Source organism: Squalius cephalus (assembly GCF_949319135.1).
Source record: "Squalius cephalus genome assembly, chromosome: 6".
Lineage (NCBI taxonomy): Eukaryota > Metazoa > Chordata > Actinopteri > Cypriniformes > Leuciscidae > Squalius > Squalius cephalus.
Window position 1 is genome coordinate 31,416,623 of NC_137127.1, and position 19,484 is coordinate 31,436,106.

Here is a 19,484-nt window from a genome sequence, read left to right on the forward strand (position 1 = left end):
GTATAAAAATCGAGTGACTGTAGACCGTTTAATTTGCAATAAACACAACTCATTATTTCCATCTGGGACGAAACAATTGATTGGTTTGGGCGACTGTCACTCACTCTCGCAACCATGGCTACCACCCCTGTTGCTAGATCTGCCCAGAGCCATAGAGAGAGGCTCTGGATCTGCCCATATGCGCGCACGCCCGTTTGATTTGAGAGGCGCGGAACCTGCGAAGAGTAAAATTATGGCAGAGAAAGAGCATTCAAAATTCAAAGCACCTGCATATTCAGTCAGCGAAGGCAAACAAGGCAAAAACTACTTCCTCGGACCCTGGTTGCCCGCACTCTTGAACAACCTACTCTGCTTCGCCCTCGACCCCGGACCTGTCCTCGAACCGACGAAGCGGTACTTGTCACCGGAGTGTAACGTTAGTCCTCATCAGAGTCAACAATGTTTTCATCATGGAAACTCTTACATGCAAAACACCGTATATGAATCTTACACGAAATTCACCTTCATCACAGTGTAACTGATGGTAATGGAAAAACGTGTATCAATGCAACCTGTTTTTAGCTTTGCCTTATAATTATAGCTCGTTATCTATAGCCTAAATATAGCTTGTTACCGAATCAAACAAAATATATTTTAAACTTTACCAGTATCGATATGCTAGCTTGATAGTGAGTACTAAAAGCCATCTTATTTGTTTATATTCATAGTGATAAAGTTAGGTATTTTATTACATGTGATTCTGACATGATGTCACTGCATGCACTGCGCTCCTTCCTCTCCACTCGTCTCAGGTAAATAAATGCGTCTTCCAGCTGAGCCTGAGCGTTTGGCGTCGCGCGTTCATGTGTTTTGGGGGCGTGGCTTTGGAAGGAGCTCAGAAGGGAGGGGGTGGAGTGAATGGAAATAATTAGCTGTGTTTACAACAGTCGTGAGAGGTCTACAGACACTCGATTTTTATACTCTCTTTTTCAGAGTACTTACATTTTAATTATGTATTGGTATATAAAGACAGTTTAAACAAATTTGGAATGTTTTTTTTTTTTTTAGAAAAATCCTACCTACCTTACCTTTAAATGTGTATTATTTTTGTGTATACTCACAATAAAAACAAAGTGTTGTGCTTTTTGCCAAATAAAGAAAAATAAACACGAAGCGAGTTCTGCCTTCTCTCTGTCAGTGTAGTCCATTCTGAAACGCGTCCGAAAATGAACAATAACTCAGCGAATACTCAGTCAAACAGACATACAGACACACAGGCATGGAGCTTGAATTCTCTTCTTTTAAATGAAGTAATTTATATAAAAAACAAATATTCTCAGTTTATGTAATCTGTAAGAAAAGAGCGAGATGTCAGTCGTTCTCATCTCATCTAATTATTTTTAATGTGACTCCGCCTACGGAGAGCGTGCGCTATTCAAACGCAAATGACTGAGGCAATCCACACAAACCTGTGAACGCCCCCATATCAGCTCGAGAAAACACAAGTTTAATCAGACCATTGTAGCCTACTTGTTTACATCGTCTCGCAGCGCTGTGAGGAATAATAATAATGGAAAATGTACCTCAGATTTGCGGGTATTTTGAGGAGCAAGGATCTGACTGAGCTGAGGAATACTGTAGTAAGTTTTTTTTCCTTCTCAAGTGAATCGCGTTTCTGTGAATGAATGAACGGCAGAGATGCCCGCTGTTTACCACAGCTCGCAAAAAGACCGTTTAAATTTAAATCGCTTTCTGTGTGTGAATGAATGATGATGTTTTAGCAAACTGTATTGCTATACTGAGAAGAGTAAAAATCGACTGAAATATGTTCAGGCGGCCAAAAATGTAGGCTATTTGTATAAGCAACGTATTAAACTGAAAATTAACATTTATATGCCCTAATATTTCATAAAAACAACGTTACAGTCAGGCGAAATATGAAAGACAACATTTTGTTGACTAGATCTGGATACAGTTTTTACTGTAGAATATACTGCCACATCAAATAAGCTTTTGTTTAGAAATTTCTGCTCATATGTTATATATATATATATCGTCGCTGTCCGATGAAAACCGCGTATGTCCATTTTGCCGATTTTGAGATTTTTCGACGGATAGAATGTCCAGCTTCATTTCCGTATATACAGTATGCTTCACATATCTAAATGACCAATGAAAAGTTGTGAAATCATGTCATCTGATTTTCACGTATATCCATTTGGTGTCAAAGCTGTCAATCACGCCGCGTATCTCCCGCCCTGTGGAGGCATCTCGCTGGTCTAAGCGTCTCTGGAAGCTCAGCATTGGATAGCCGAATAACTCTGTGAGGTAAAGTATCAGCTAACGTTTGTTTTTGACAATTGTTCAAGTTTATTATATATTCACAATATATTTACAACTGTTATTTACCGGTAAATGGTCTAGACAAAGTAATTGTCACTGTTTATTGTGGAGATGTTAACGCACGGGTCTGTTAACTTAAGCAATACTTTTAAGGTAGTCTAATATTTTTCTGACTAATAAATTACTGACACAGTAAAGGGTAGATTTAAATAAAGAATAACGAATTTTAAATAAAGAAAAACAAAATTTAAAATAAAGAAAAAAACTAAATTTATAAAAAGAAAAAATGAAATTTAAATAAAGAAAAAACTAAATATAAATAAAGAAAAATGACATTTAAATAAAGAAAAAACGAAAATTAAATAAAGAAAAAAAAACTAAATTTAAATTAAGAAAAACGAAATTTAAATAGGCTAAAGAAAAACGAAGTTAAGTTAAATTAAAAACGAGATTAATTTAGATTGATAACGGGTAAAAAGGCTAATAGCCTACATGTTGGGTCCGTGTACTTTTTCGTTCATTCATTATTCTATTTCGGAATGAAAGATGAAATATAAAAAAAAGGGTGCAGCTTGTTTTGTATTTTTTTGTTTAAAAAAAAAAAAAAAAAACAGAAATGGCTGTATTTTTAGCGCAATTTTCCACCGGACAAATTGCGATTGTTAACTCATGATTTCTGTTCTGTGCGTCTGTGCGCACCAATCTTGCACTTCTATCTACTCCTCAACCAGACCACCTAGAGACTTCGGGTTTTCGTCATTATGTTAAGGAAGGTCTAATCTCGGGAACGCACAAAAAAAATCCAGGAAAATATTTACTATCTCTTAGTGTTGTGATCCCATGAGGTGAGAAAATTGCGCTAAAACACTCACTGAGTTTTTATTACTTGTTTTTGTACATAGCATAGCCTACTTTGTTATGATTTTAGTATCATAATTATTAATAAATGCACGCACAATTATCCGTGAACTTGATTTGAAGCCTTTCAACTTGTGTGTGCAAAATTCAGAATTGTGCAGCAATTTGTACAAATAGAGTCTGTAGGTCTACTATACTGTAGAAAGTATGAAAAGTGAACAGCACGAGTAATAGGATGCACAATTTGAGACGGGTCAGACATGATTTTGACCACTTCATTAAGTTTTGTTTTGTAGAAAACCTTTCTTTAAAGTGAATTTCGTTTTGTATTAAATTGTATCTTAATTTTAATCATTTTTTCATCAACCAATTGCCTGGAGTGGATTTAATAAATTAGAAGCAAATATATAGCAGAAAATATAATCATGGAGGCGCCCGCGCGGTCACTTGCATTGCAGGTTAACTGGAGCATCTCATCCTAACTTAACGAAACTCAGTGTATGCCTCACACAGACATGAGAAAGACATCAAATACACAAAGCTTGAAAAGTCTTTAGACGAAATAATTCAAAACGAAAAGAAAAAGGCTACTCTCTGATTATGTATGATTATATGATCATATAGCCTAGCCTTTTGTGAACTGTTCATTCCCGGTTGGCACACATTTTGCTGCCCTTACAAAAGTGCCGCTCTAGGCAATTGCCTAGTTCGCCTATATGGACGCGCCGTCCGCAATGAGTGTATTGATTCATTGTCCCTTCATAGTTTGCAAGAGATATTTAATAAACTGAGCGTATCTAATAAACTGATACGTAGGCTATTTAATAAACTGAGCGTAGCCTATTCATCTGTCAATATGAAACACGACTTGGCCATTCTAATTACTGATCGGAAGAACGCGTATCGACCACCGTTACTGTAAAATATGCACGTATGTCCATTTAAACTCGATTTTGGTCAAATGTGGTTTATATCATTACACTGGCAAGAATATGGTTACATTTAAAGATGCGGTACCAAGTATGACAACGCTACGTTCAACTGCTTTTGAAATTATGGTGTTTTTTTTCACTTCCTGAAAAGTAACCGTTTTGGACATACGTGAGTTTCATCGGGCAGCGACGATATGTTGTATATATATGTTCCAATGTTGGCTATATTCAAACTAATGAATACATATGATAATAGGCCTATAATCATTTTTTTACAAAGAAAGAGTACACTTGAAATATTGTTGAAATTGTAATTATTGTTGTAATTATAACCTTTTTAATAAAATAGCAAAACATATTTACAAGATAGATGTAAGCAAAATCTTAAATGGTCAATATAAGTCTTCTTCTAAATATATCTTTTGTCCTTGCATTCATTCTTGGCTCAATCAGTGTCACACCTGAATGAATGGCTCATTATGCAGAGTGGGTGGAACATTGTATTCTCAGGTGTAAACCACTCCTCGTTCACGCCCCCCTTGCATATTGGCTTTCCAAGCAAAACCTGTCTTACACAGTTTAAATCAATGTATTGTTTTTTGTGAACGATAAAGCAAGACTATTTTCACATAATTTTGAAGCCAGAACTCGAAGCGACAACATCCATTAGTCAAAAGTCTTATTGACACATATTTAGTATGAGTTTTGTGGTCTTATTTCAGCAACTTTCATTTTTATTTTTTTCAATAACCACACATAAACATTATTCTCTTAAAAATACAAACATCTACATACATGTTGCTTGCATATTATGGTAGCCCTGTTTGTGCTATATAGAGTGAATTTACACCTTTGCCATTATCATGTTTATAAATAACTGAAAAAAGCACAAATGTCAGGGCATGTCAAAACATCCCAAGGGCCCCAAAAACACCTTAGACCCCAGAGGGTTAATATGTTAACTTGTTAGGAGATGATCAACGTGATCATCAGTGTATATATTTATATATACAGTGGCTACATTTTACCATTTTATAGATGTATTTTAGATCCCTTAAAGGGATAGTTCACCTAAAAAAATGAAAAGTGCGCCATCATTTACTTTTTTTTTTTTTTAAGCAGTTGACCAACCCCATGTAAAAAAATAAATAAAAAGTACTATGAAGTTTATGGGCCCATCCACTGTTTGATTACTGACATTCTCCAAAATATATTTTGTGTTCAGCAGGAGAAAGAAATTCATACAGGTTTGGAACAAATTGAGGGTGAGTAAATAATGACAGAATTTTCATTTTTTAGGTGAACTATGCCACTAACCCTATCCCCAAACCTTAACATAACACTGTTTCAACTATATATATATATATATATATATATATATATATATATATATATATATATATATATATATACACAGGTGCTGGTCATAAAATTAGAATATCATCAAAAAGTTGATTCATTTCAAGAATTCAACTTCACAGGTGAAACTAATATATTATATAGACTCATTACATGCAAAGTGAGATATTTCAAGCCTTTATTTGTTATAATTTTGATGATTATGGCTTACAGCTTATGAAACCCACAAAATCAAAATCCCAGAAAATTCGAATATTACATGAAATCACACAGTAATTACACAGTGATACCATGGTCATTGAACCAGGTTTTGGTTCTTTTGGCAGTGTGGGCAGGTGCAAATCCTGCTGGAAAATGAAGTCAGCATCTCCATAAAGCTTGTCTGCTGAAGGAAGCATGAAGTGCTCTGAACATGTCCTGGTAGACGGCTGCGTTGAGTGGACAGCACAGTGGACCAACACCAGCCGATGACATGGCTCCCCAAACCAACACAGACTGTGGAAACTTCACACTGGACTTCAAGCATCTTGGATTGTGTGCCTCTCCATTCTTCCTCCAGACTCTGGGACCTTGGTTTCCAAATGAGATGCAAAATTTGCTCTCATCAGAAAAGAGGACTTTGGTCCACTGTGCTTTATTAAATCCAGAGTCAACGCAGCCGTCTACCAGGACATTTTCAGAGCACTTCATGCTTCCTTCATTTTCCAGCAGGATTTGCACCGGCCCACACTGCCAAAAGAACCAAAACCTGGTTCAATGACCATGGTGTTACTGTGTAATTACTGTGTGATTTCATGTAATATTCTAATATTTTGATTTCGTGGGTTTCATAAGCTGTAAGCCATAATCATCAAAATTATAACAAATAAAGGCTTGAAATATCTCACTTTTCATGTAATGAGTCTATATAATATATTAGTTTCACCTGTTAAGTTGAATTCTTGAAATAAATCAACTTTTTGATGATATTCTAATTTTATGACCAGCACCTGTATATATTTGGTTCTGTTTCTCACACAACAAAATCAAATGAATTCTGAAATTTTGGATTACAGCTCAGGAATACAATGGATTCAATTTTGTGGTCCATTTGTGGTCTACATTATGTTCATTTGACTCTCAGCAAAACAAAATCACTATTACATAAGTAAAGGTTACTGAAATTACTAAAATTGTATGATCTTATTCCTTTTAAGAGTTTAATTTATGTTTATTTTTATTATGTAATCCTTTGAAACGAGCTGGCACCAGAAGTCGCAAAGAACAAAATAAAATTTCTCAAAGCTTAATGCAAAAAAGAAGTGCTGCATGGGGTGTATAAAATCTCGGTGCTCTTTGGTTGTGGGATAGTATATCTCTGAAGACAAGAATTCCAAGGCACTCGAATGTTAGTGAAAAAAGTTAAAAAGCCTTTATTTCATTCCTGGCTTACTTAAAAAATTGGTGAGAAGTACACCTACGCGTTGCGGCAACATGCCTTCATCAGTTGAAAATAAAATGTTAGAATTTCAATTACTTTTAATAAATAGAATTGAAAACATTATCTCATTGCTCATAAATTCAATAGAATCAATTCCAATTAATTCCATGAATTAAATATTCATAGATTAAATAAGGATTTGTAAACATTTGTTCATCTGTAATGTTATTCATACATTTTAATTGTTTTAGATGCTCTCAATACATGAGTTTTGTATGTTTTAGTGTCCATGAAAATATGTGTGAATGTATGTGTAGTAGAACCACATTTTATGTAAGAAGCTGCTGTCTGCATGCAGATGCAAATGCTTACACGTGAAAGAAGATCAGTTTCCTCAGATGGTGCATGGCATGTGCACTGATCAAGTGTGTGATTTAAAGTGTGTTTGTCTCCAACTTACATTTTGTACATTTTTACATTACAAGTTGTTTATTATTCATACTTAAGGATAATTAACTACAAGTGCAATTATTAAACCAGCCCCTGTCTCAAATAGTTACACCAGTCACACTGTTTCCTCTAAAAGTCAACAAGATTAATCGTCCAGGTCTAACCCATGCAGATGCTGCGATGTGACTAAGACAAGAGCCACTGCCCCTTGCAAGTACAATTTAGCCAAAAGTGACTCATTAGCCAAATTAGCCCTGACATTTTTCATTCCCTTTTCCCAGAAGTAAACCAGCCCCCTGTTGCTAAATAGACTTTACTTTTATTATCTGTAAATACAACAGAAATTGAAAGAGACAAGATTATGTGTGTGTAAAGTACCCCAGTAAGAATGTGAGTTTAGGTTTGTGTGTATTTGCCCTGTGTTGTGTATTTGTTATTGTGTGTGAGAGAGTGTCAGCCTCCTTCAAAAAAAGGAAGATTTTAAGACTTTGTCCCCAGGTCGGGGTCCTCTCAGCCAGAACACAACAGGTCTCTGTCTCGGCTTGTAACTCTGTGTGTGTCTGTGTGTATTTGTGCACCTGAATGCTTCAAAGTATGACTATAGTCTTTGTGATCTGTGAATCGTGAGTGTGTGTTTGGCAGAGTGGGATCAGTGATTAATTCCCTGTTGCAATAAATAACAGCTCAAAGTGTAGACTGTGCATTTTTGAAATCTGTAAAAACAGGTAAGTTCTGTGACAAATGACAGAAGGTATGTGTTTAGAGAGACCAAACTCTGCAAAGAAACTCACTGTGAAGTTATCTGCGCATGGTTTACACTGAATCTAACTTAAACTCTCTCTTACTCTTTTCAGGTGAGGTTCTACAGGCTGCCCCAGAGGGACAGCAGACCATGGCTGACAACAACAGTCAGAAAAAAAAGCCCCGCTGGACGTCACTGGAGATAGGTCTCCTGACAATTGTATCTTTACTATTTGTCATTATTGTGGCCCTAATCCTCCTCTTCATCACACAGAGTGGCAAAAGTAAGTGCATGAGATTCATTGTGTTGTTGAGTAACTAAATTACTGGCAGCGCTAGCTGCTTTTGAGCTGATTTTTCCATTGAGATCGATCCAGAAATTATTGCAAAAGCTAAAATACCCAAACTGATTTTTTCTATTAAAATATATCTTTTTTCAAATATAACTTTAACTTTACATAATATGTGATATAAATATTGTTTGCTCTAAATGAGTTTGATGTTTGCTCTAAAAAAAAAAAAGTTTGCTCTAAAATGAGTTTAACATATAAACAAAATAACATGGATATATTTTACTCAGAGAAAGTAATTTTAAATATTTAATGCAATAATTGAAATACGAACACCACTTCTTTCCCCAAGAAAACATTACATTTATATGTACCAGTATAACAATACAGAGTTATAATTAATCATAAAACATATCATGCAGAGACTTAAAGTGCAATGGAATTAAATAAATTGTTTTAAAATGATTAACTGAAGCAGCAGTTTAGAACAAACGGTTCACAGGAATGAATCATAGCTCTCATACACATTGTAACACAAGGAGGTGTCCTAGATAGATACAGACCTAGATAGTGTTTTTTTTTTGTTTTTTTTGTTTTTTTTTTCACCAAATAAAAAAGTACATTAAAAATAATTGGAATTGTCACACATTTGGTTTAGTTTTCTAACAAAATCCTAGTGAATAGTTCTATAATGTAAATATTCTATACATTGCCAGGACCTTACTGCTTCACCAATAAAGTTTTATGTTAACCAGACAACTGTTTAATTTAAAACTTGGTAACACTTTTCAATGTGTGCACTAATATGCATTACTTCATGCTTAACTAATACACAGATATTTAATAATTAATGTATGACTGATTGTCATGCCGCTTGAAAATCAGAATCAGAATCAGAATCAGAAAGAGCTTTATTGCCAAGTGTGCTTGCACCCACAAGGAATTTTTCTTGGTACTGAAGCTTCCAGTGCACATATACAAATACAAATACAACAAGAAACATAGTAATACAATTCTAAGAATAAAATATATTTAAAAGAATAAAAATAAAAATAGTATAAATAGTAAAAAGTAGGGTCACAGTTGGGTTTAGTCCGAATAAACATTTACATATTATGAACATATTTACAGTATTTGAGTAGTATGAATAATATAAATATAAATATCACCTGAATTAGAGAATATTACACTAGACAGTGGGAGTCTAGTGCATGTTACAGATTATGAACATATTTACAGTATTTTTTGTAGTATGAATAATATAGATATAAATATCACCTGAGTTTATTGCACTAGACAGTGGGAGTATTGCACTTACAGGCATATGCTTTGGGGGGCATGTTAAGTGTTCAGGAGGGAAATGGCCTGTGGAAAGAAACTGTTCCTGTGCCTGGATGTTCTTGTGGCCAGTGATCTGTGTCGCCGTCCTGACGGTAACAGTTCAAACAGGAGGTGACCAGGGTGAGTGGAGTCTGTGATGATTTTACCTGCTCTCTTCCTCACTCTGGAAGAGTACAGGTCCTGGAGGGTTGGCAGGGGGGCACCAATAATCCTCTCTGCAGTCCGGACTGTCCGTTGTAGTCTCCTGATGTCCGATTTGGAAGCTGAACCAAACCAGACAGTGATGGAAGTGCTTAAAACAGACTCAATGATGGCTGAGTAGAACTGGATCAGCAGCTCCTGTGGCAGATTGAACTTCTTCAGCTGGCGAAGGAAGTACAGTCTCTGCTGGGCCTTTTTCACAATGGAGTCAATGTGATTTGCCCACTTCAGGTCCTGAGAGATGGTAGAGCCCAGGAACCTGAATGACTCCACTGCTTCCACAGTGCTGTTCATGATGGTGAGAGGGGCGAGTGCTGGGGATTTTCTCCTGAAGTCCACGATCATCTCCACTGTTTTGAGCGTGTTCAGCTCAAGGTTGTTATAGCTGCACCAGACAGCCAACTGTTCAACCCCCAGTCTGTAAGCAGACTCGTCACCATTTTGGATGAGACCGATGACAGTGGTGTCGTCTGCAAATTTCAGGAGCTTGACAGAGGGGTCTTTAGAAGTGCAGTCATTAGTGTACAGGGAGAAGAGCAGTGGGGAGAGAACGCACCCTTGGGGGGCGCCAGTGCTGATGGTGAGGGTCCTGGATGTGAGTTTCCCCAGTCTCACTAGCTGCTGCCGGTCCGTCAGGAAGCTGGAGATCCACTGACAGATTGAGGATGGCATGGAGAGCTGAGTCAGTTTGGCTGTGAGAAGATCAGGGATGATGGTATTGAAGGCCGAACTGAAGTCCACGAATAAGATCCGTGCATAAGTCCCAGGTCTGTCAAGATGTTGCAGGATATAGTGCAGTCCCATGTTGACTGCATCATCCACAGACCTGTTTGCTCTGTAAGCAAACTGAAAGGGATCCAGCAGGGGTCCAGTGATGTCCTTCAGATAGGCCAACACCAGTCTTTCAAACGACTTCATGACCACAGATGTGAGAGCGACAGGTCTATAGTCATTAAGTCCAGTGATTTTAGTTTTTTTGGGAACCGGAATGATAGTGGAGCGTTTGAAGCAGCAGGGAACTTCACACTGCTCCAATGATCTGTTGAAGATCTGTGTGAAGACTGGGGCCAGTTGGTCAGCGCAAGCTTTTAGACAAGCAGATGAGATGCCGTCTGGGCCTGAAGCTTTCCTAGTCTTCTGTTTTTTGAAGACTCGGCTCACGTCCTCCACGCAGACCTTAAGCTCAGGTTGGATGGCAGAAGGGGGGAGGAGAGGGGTTGCAGGAGGTGATGGTGGATGTGTGAAGTGCACATCAGAGCGGGTGTGAGGTGTGAGTCTGGGCTTCTCAAACCTGCAATAGAATGCATTGAGAGTGTCAGCCAGTTGTTGATTCTCCACAGATGGGGGGGATGGTGATTTGTAGTTGGTGATGTTCCTCAGGCCTCTCCAGACTGATGCCGGGTCGTTGGCTGAAAACTGTTTTTTCAGCTTTTCAGAGTAGCTTTTTTTAGCAACTCTGATCTCCTTTGTCAGTCTGTTTCTGGCCTGGTTATACAAGATTTTATCCCCACTTCTGTAAGCATCTTCTTTGGCATGACGAAGCTGTTTGAGTTTCCCAGTAAACCATGGTTTATCATTAGTGAATGATAAGAATGTCCTGGTAGGAATGCATGTATCCTCACAGAAACTGATATATGATGTTACAGTATCTGTGAGCTCATCCAGATCGGTGGCTGCAGCTTCAAAAACAGTCCAATCAGTGCAATCGAAGCAGGCCTGTAGATCCTGCTCTGCTTCGTTGGTCCATCTTTTTACAGTCCTTATTACAGGTTTAGCTGATTTCAGTTTCTGCCTGTAGGTCGGTATAAGATGAACCAAACAGTGATCAGAGAGCCCCAAAGCTGCCCGTGGGACGGAGTGATACGCATTCTTTATCGTGGTGTAACAGTGGTCCAATATATTACTGTCTCTGGTAGGACATGTAACATGCTGTCTGTATTTTGGCAGTTCACGGGAGAGATTTGCTTTGTTAAAATCCCCAAGAATGATTAATAGAGAGTCTGGGTACCTTTGTTCCATTTCAGCTATATGTTCAGCCAGCTGTTGTAGCGCCGCGCTCACACACGCGTCTGGAGGAATGTAAACATTCGCGAGAATGAATGAGGAAAACTCCCGCGGCGAGTAGAAAGGTTTACAGTTTATGACATGCACCTCTAAATTAGGAGAGCACATCTTCTTCAGTGTTGTTACATCTGAACACCAACTTTCGTTAATGTAGAAACACAATCCACCACCTCTCGTTTTCCCCGTTAGTTCCGCGATGCGATCCGCTCGGAACAGCTGGAAGCCCGGCAGATGTAGTGCGTTGTCCGGTATGGCTTCACTCAGCCAGGTTTCAGTGAAGCACAGAGCAGCGGAGTTTAAAAAATCCTTGTTAGTGCGGGTGAGGAGAATAAGTTCGTCCATTTTGTTAGGAAGAGATCGGAGATTCGCAAGATGAATACTGGGGAGTGCAGTGCGGAGGCCACGCTCGCGGAGTTTAACCAGCGCGCCGGCGCGCTTCCCGCGTTTGCGTCTGACCGCGCGTTTGAACAACACCGCTGCCCCTCCGACGAGAATGTCCAATAAAACGTCTGAGTAATCAAAATCTGTAAAAAAGTTGTCTGGTGTGTGTTTCCTAATGTCCAGTAGTTCGTCTTTGGTGAAACTGATAGGAAAAGAATGACTAAACACAGAACAAACCAACAAAAACAACACAATAACTGGAGAGCTCCACACCGAGGCAGCCATCCGCGGCGCCATCTTGATTGATCTAACAAAATGTGTTTGTTTCAGCAGTTCAGTGTGGTTTGTTTAACTTGTAACCATAGTAATTTAGAACTAGTGCATGTTGGGAAACAGGAAGTAAAATTGCCATGCGGTAATCAGCTACAGGAATGTGTGAGCTCTATCAGTTGTTTCTGAGTCGATCGCTTTTCCTTCTCCCTTTTTGCTAAGGCAACGTCTGTAAGTATTTCTCATCGTGTAATATTTGGTTACTGCTTACTTTTAATTTTGTAAGATTATTGAGACGGCTAAATCAGCTTTGTTTATTGCTGCTGGTTGTTTCTACTAGCTTGATTGTGTTTATCATATAGGCTACACTGCTATGTTAGCTAAGTGGTGCTACTTACACTGTTACTGTGTATTTGGGTTTGATTAATAATATAGACATCTCATTGTACTGTATTGCAGTTTCACAAAATTCCCAGTAAACTTCATGTAAATGAATCAACTGTGTCCTGGAGTTTCTTGGGATTGTTTAAGCTGAATGGAACATAGCCCATGACAGTGAAAAGACGGCATCACAGCTAACGAGGGACACAAGGATTGCCATCCTACAGAGCAACTCAATACGCGGTAAGCATACGAGATAAGCGGCTAACGCTACAGCTCCCTGTCAGCTACATACTAGCTTGCTTCTCCTGATATTGAAAACGCGGTGAGTCACAATGTCACAACGTAGCAACAATAAAAAAGGAAATGGAGATAACCAGTCTGAGACTGTGCGCTCAAGAAGCAGTCGCTCATCTGGTACATCGTCCAGCTCGAAGATAAGCATGGCCGTCGCCATGGCAAAGGCAAAGGCCGAAGCAGCGCAAGCTAGAGCGGTAAATGCGCTAAAGGAAATTGAACTTAAAGTGGAGCAGGCACGAGTTCAAGCTAATCTTGATGCATTAAATGACGAAAAAGAAAAGGATGCTGCCATGGCAGAGGCAAATGCTCTCGTGGCTGGTTTACAAGATATGGGCTTCGAAGTATGCAGTAAGGCTAACAGCCCAGTCCCCCAATCGGTCAAAGACCAGCTCGTCGCCGCCTATGTGTCGACACAAGCCAGCCTATGCAGCAGGGGTCTATCTGTCAGAAGAGGGAGTGACTATGCTTTGCCAACGCTTCATCCTCCACACCACCAACCAATCAATGTTATCCCATTGATTCAGCAGAACAAGCAAGAAGGATAAAAACAGTCAACATTAAGGATCCAGCAACTGGACTGCACATGGCATGGGGGCGCCTCGACGAAATATATGGCTCGCCAGAGGCCATTGAGCAGGCTCTGTTCAACAAACTAGAAAACTTTCCAAAGGTCACAACAAAGGATCCACAGAGACTCAGGGATCTAGCCGACCTGTTGTCAGAGCTACAAGCCGCCAAGGAAGATGGCTACCTTGCAGGCTTGTCATACTTGGATACCTCCAGAGGAATTAAGCCTATCATTGAGAAACTGCCATACAACATGCAAGAAAAGTGGCTTTACTTTGGTACCAGATACAAACAGGAACATTTCATTAGCTTCCCACCTTTCTCTGTGTTTGTAAACTTCATCGCCATGGAGGCAAGGGCTCGCACTGACCCAAGCTTTAACCTCTTCACGCAAGCTCCAGCAGAGAGAAAGAGTAAATGGAAGAGGCCTATAAAGACATCGGTTTATGTTCACAAGACGCAGGTCTCAGGAACTGCTAAGGCCGAGTGCAGAGAAAGTATGGAACGAATTGATCCAAATAAATATTGCCCTCTGCATAAAAGGCCCCACCCTCTGAGGAAATGCAGAGGCTTCCGTGAGAAGAGCATAAACGATCGCAAACAGCTTTTGAAAGAGCATTACATCTGCTTTCGCTGTTGCTCCTCCACAGAGCATCTTGCAAAGAACTGCACTGCTGAGTTAAAATGTACAGAGTGTGAGAGCACTGCTCATATGACAGCGCTACACCCCTGCCCACCTACCTGGAAATCTAAGTCGTCCCCTTCCACTTCAGAGGACGGCGGCGAGGAGGACAGAGCAGACATCCAGGAGGTCAAGTCGACGTGCACTCAAGTATGTGGTGAAGGATTGAGTGCCAGAGCATGTGCTAAGATCTGTCTCGTCAGTGTTGATTTAAAAATCTGGCTTTCCCCTGTTGTTTAGTTTCATGGAAACAGACACCAGTGATTTTGCCAAGAGATCTCTTATTTATTTATAAGACATATAAAACATAGGAGGAAGAGACAATGGACCAAGCGAAGGTCTAATTCAGCTTCTCAGTCATCTTTCCTACATTTCCATCTCTTCCTGATTTTTGGACAAAGAATTTGGTTTTTATACAGTGACCAGGAAAAAAACTACATCACCATAGGAACACATACATTCAGCCAAAGAACATATGGTTTCCATTAACATAGGAATGTATACACTACATATACATTTCAGTCTCCAACTCAGCACACAAAGTCCCCCAAAGTCTCTCTTCCTCCCACATCTTCACAAAATACATTGAGTACAAATGATTATGAATGTATATAAAAAAGTAATAAAAAAGATGCATAATACTAATGATTATAAATATTAATAAAAAGTAATAATAATACTAAAAAACATTAAATGATGAAATTTGAGTCTTCAGTCCCTCCACTGGAACTACGGCCGTCAGTTCCACCATCATTCCCAGGTGGCCAACCTATAGAAGTGATAGTGAGGAGGAAAAGCAGACCAAGAAATAGATATAAAGAATAGAAGACTAGAAACAGAAATGAAAACAAAACAAAAAGTAAAGAACAAAGAACCCCAACCCATGTTATGTCCCCGCATACTATGTGTCATTTAACATCTATGTGTAAGCATTTAAAAATGAACCCCAATCATCTAAGGAAAGAAAAAGTAATAAGTCTTCTACCAGTGCCTTGACTCGTTAATTACTTAACTCCTCAAGTTCCTGGCCAAAACAACAAACTAAAATAAACGTTGATGTTAAAGGATCCTATCCTTGGGGTAGAAAATCAGTAAACGGGTGTTCATTGTTTGTGAGGTTGTGTTTTGTATGTAGTATAGAATGTGTAAAATCTTCTATTTCACACCGAATTTCCCGTTCCCGGTTCTATCCATTTGGTTAGTAATAACCAATTTAACAGATTTGGTACTTTTCTTCCTAGTGACACATATGATGAGATTTATTGCTAACAGAATCACCAAGACCACTACCATAGTCAAAACTATCCATTCTGACCATGACAGATTTCCTGGAATTTTAGTTAATTTTGTCTCAGACATCAATTTGGCTATTCCATTTGCTACGATGACATGACCCATTGCTTGAATTCCCTCCTCTTGGGCTGCCTTAACACTTCCTTTAACTCTCTTAACCATTTCAAAGAGTTCATAATTCCTCTCCTCCACCAAATCATTATTCCACCACTGTGCCTCTAACTGCAACAATTGCACATGTGGAACATGAATTCCACCCAAATAAAGAGGATAGAGAATCTCAACGCAAAATGGATCAGGAGGAATTGGGCATAACTTCCCTCCGTATATCATATTTTCACTTATTCCATCATGTAATATGCACCACTGTGCTTCTGACACCTGCCATGCACCTGTGGCTTGATCTAAAGGAACTACTTCCCAAACTGCAGATCCATTAAGAGATAAATGTCACGGTTCATGAATCGGCTGTCTCATGCTGATGTGTCTGTGTGAATGTAATTGTGTGGGTGTGGTTACTCGTTGTGTTGATTAGTGTCTCCAGCTGTCATCAATCTCAGTTCCCTTTATATGCCCAGTAATTTCCCTCTCATGTTGTCAGATCGTTGTGGTTGTTCCTCGGTGTGTGTCCTGTTCCTGTGCCTCGTCTGCTAAGATTCTTCGTTCTGGATTTCGTCAGTTCTTCGTGTCGTTTGATGTTCCACGGTTCCTGGTTGTCTTCACTCGAGCACGCAGTTCACCGCACCACCACCGGATCGCCATCTCGTCCCTGCTTCATCACCACCTGAGTGTTTGTCCCCGGCCTGTGTCTTTTTCTGACCATCTTTAATAAACTGAGTTTTACTTGCAATTTGCATCCTCCTGTTATTTCATCACAGAACGATCTGACCAGATCATGGATGCAGCAAGCCCGTCCCAGATCAACGATTTCATCGCTCACAGTATCTCACGTATGGACCAGCAAGAGGAGAGCATCTCGGGCACAGGTCGGGCGGTGCAAGCACTCGTGAAGCAGGTGTCCGAGCTCACCCAACAGGTACAACTTCTACGGACTCCCACTGCGCCCCCCACGCCGTCCGTTCCCCCACCACCAGCGCCTGCTGCAGCAGACAGCCCAGAGCCACGCCTACCCACACCCGAGGGTTATTCCGGCGAGCCGGAATTTTGCAGAGCGTTCCTCACGAGATGTTCCATGCATTTCGCTCTACAGCCACGCACGTTCCGGAGCGAACAGGCTAAGGTGGCATTTGTGTTGACCCTGCTGTCAGGGAGAGCAGCGCTTTGGGGAACGGCGGTGTGGGAGAACGGAGACAACTGCTGCACCTCGTTCCTGGCACTCTCCGAGGAGACGAGGAGGCGCAGTGGGATATGTTCCTGCATGGGCTGGCTGACCGCGTTCAACAGGAGATTTATGCCCTGGACTTACCCGAGACCCTCAATGGATTGGTGGAACTGGCTTTAAGAGTTGACGCTCGTCTGAATCGTGTGACCAGATTAACGCGTACCAGTCGCCCACAGCCCAGCACGGAGGACCATCAACCCGGCGGCGCGAGCGCGGTCAGCCCCACATTCGACCATGAGCCCATGCAGGTGGGGAGAGCTCGGCTTTCCCGGGAGGAGAGGGAAAGGCGGAGATCCCAAGGACTCTGTCTTTACTGTGGCCGGGCGGGCCATTACATCCATGCCTGCCCGGTAAAAGGGCAAGCCCGATAGTAAGTATGAGGCTACTATCGGGTGGGATCTCCGCCGAGAAGACCTCATCACCATCATCGACCCTCCTCCCGGTAAGACTGAGATGGCGAACATCGACGCACAGCACCAGCGCACTACTGGATTCGGGAGCAGAGGGTAATTTCATGGACTTTAAACTTGCACTGAAGCTTCAGATTCCCATCACTCCTCTCTCACGTCACATTACTGTCAACGCACTCAATGGTCAAGAACTCCCCCGGATTACTCATTCTACTGAAAACATCACCCTCATCACTTCGGGCAATCATACGGAACTCATTTCATTTCACCTCATGGACTCACCACTTGCACCAGTGGTTTTGGGACACCCGTGGCTGTCCAAACACAATCCCCGTGTCGACTGGAGCACTAACACTGTTTCCACTTGGAGTAACCACTGTCATGAGTCTTGTTTACTGTCTGCCTGTCCTTCTGTGTCTGGTTCTGTGTTTCAGAGTGAGGCAGCGGATTTGTCAAACGTGCCCGCGGAGTACCTCGACCTGAAGGAGGTGTTCAGTAAGTCTCGTGCTGCTTCTCTTCCTCCGCATCGTTCCTATGACTGTGCGATAGATCTACTGCCAGGTAAATCTCCGCCTAAGGGCAAACTTTACTCTCTTTCTGTTCCCGAGAGGGAGGCCATGGAGAAATATATTTCTGATTCTCTAGCCTCTGGGTTCATCCAACCTTCCTCTTCTCCTGCGGGGGCGGGGTTCTTTTTCGTTGGGAAGAAGGATGGTTCTCTGCGACCTTGCATTGATTACCGAGAGCTGAACAACATCACGGTAAAGAATTCTTATCCTTTGCCGTTGATGTCTTCAGCTTTTGAGAGGTTGCAGGGAGCATCTATTTTCACGAAACTGGACTTACGTAATGCATATCATTTGGTTCGCATCAGGAAGGGGGATGAATGGAAAACCGCTTTTAATACCCCTAGAGGACACTTTGAATATTTGGTTATGCCTTTCGGGCTTTCCAACAGTCCAGCGGTTTTCCAGGCACTCGTTAATGACGTGTTGAGAGACATGGTTGATCGGTTCATATATGTTTACCTGGATGACATATTGATTTTTTCTTCGTCTCTCCAGGAACACGTTCAACACGTCAGACGAGTGCTCCAGAGATTGTTAGAGAATGGGCTTTTTGTCAAGGCGGAGAAATGCGCGTTTCATGCACAGTCTGTTCCCTTCCTAGGGTACATCATCTCTTCTGAGGGAGTGCGCATGGATCCTGACAAGGTTAAGGCTGTGGTAGATTGGCCAAGTCCAGATTCCCGTAAGGCCCTACAGCGGTTTCTGGGATTCGCCAATTTTTACCGGCGTTTTATTCGCAATTTCAGCCAACTAGTCGCACCTCTGACCGCCTTGACCTCCCCCCGAACGACGTTCAGGTGGTCGAACACTGCCGAGGCAGTGTTCACCAAACTTAAGAGTCGCTTCGTTTCGGCTCCCATTCTTGTCACCCCTGATCCCACACGTCAGTTCGTGGTGGAGGTCGACGCGTCAGAGGTGGGAGTAGGAGCAGTTCTTTCACAACGCGCTTCCTCAGACGACAAGATGCATCCCTGCGCGTTTTTTTCTCATCGACTGTCGCCTGCCGAACGTAATTATGACATTGGTAACAGAGAGTTGTTGGCGGTCAAGTTAGCGTTGGAGGAGTGGCGTCATTGGTTAGAGGGTTCGGGGGTACCCTTTATCGTTTGGACCGATCATAAGAATCTTGAATACATCAGATCTGCTAAAAGACTCAACTCCAGGCAGGCTCGGTGGGCTCTTTTTTTCGGACGTTTTGATTTTGTTCTCTCGTACCGCCCGGGTTCCAAAAACATCAAACCCGATTCTTTATCTCGTATTTTTGATCCTTCCGAACGCCCGGTGACTCCCGAGTGTATTTTACCTGAGAAG

The 19,484-nt window shown here is 41.0% G+C and overlaps 1 protein-coding gene across 1 annotated transcript in view; it reads left to right on the top strand.

The window, feature by feature from the left end:
• LOC307160182 (neprilysin-like) overlaps window positions 1-19,484 on the top strand; it is a 339,754-nt gene that overhangs the window by 66,250 nt on the left and 254,020 nt on the right. The window contains exon 2 of the mRNA XM_079874086.1: window positions 8,196-8,366. Coding sequence (XP_079730212.1) covers window positions 8,196-8,366 — 171 coding nt within the window. The remainder of the gene's footprint in view (window positions 1-8,195; window positions 8,367-19,484) is intronic.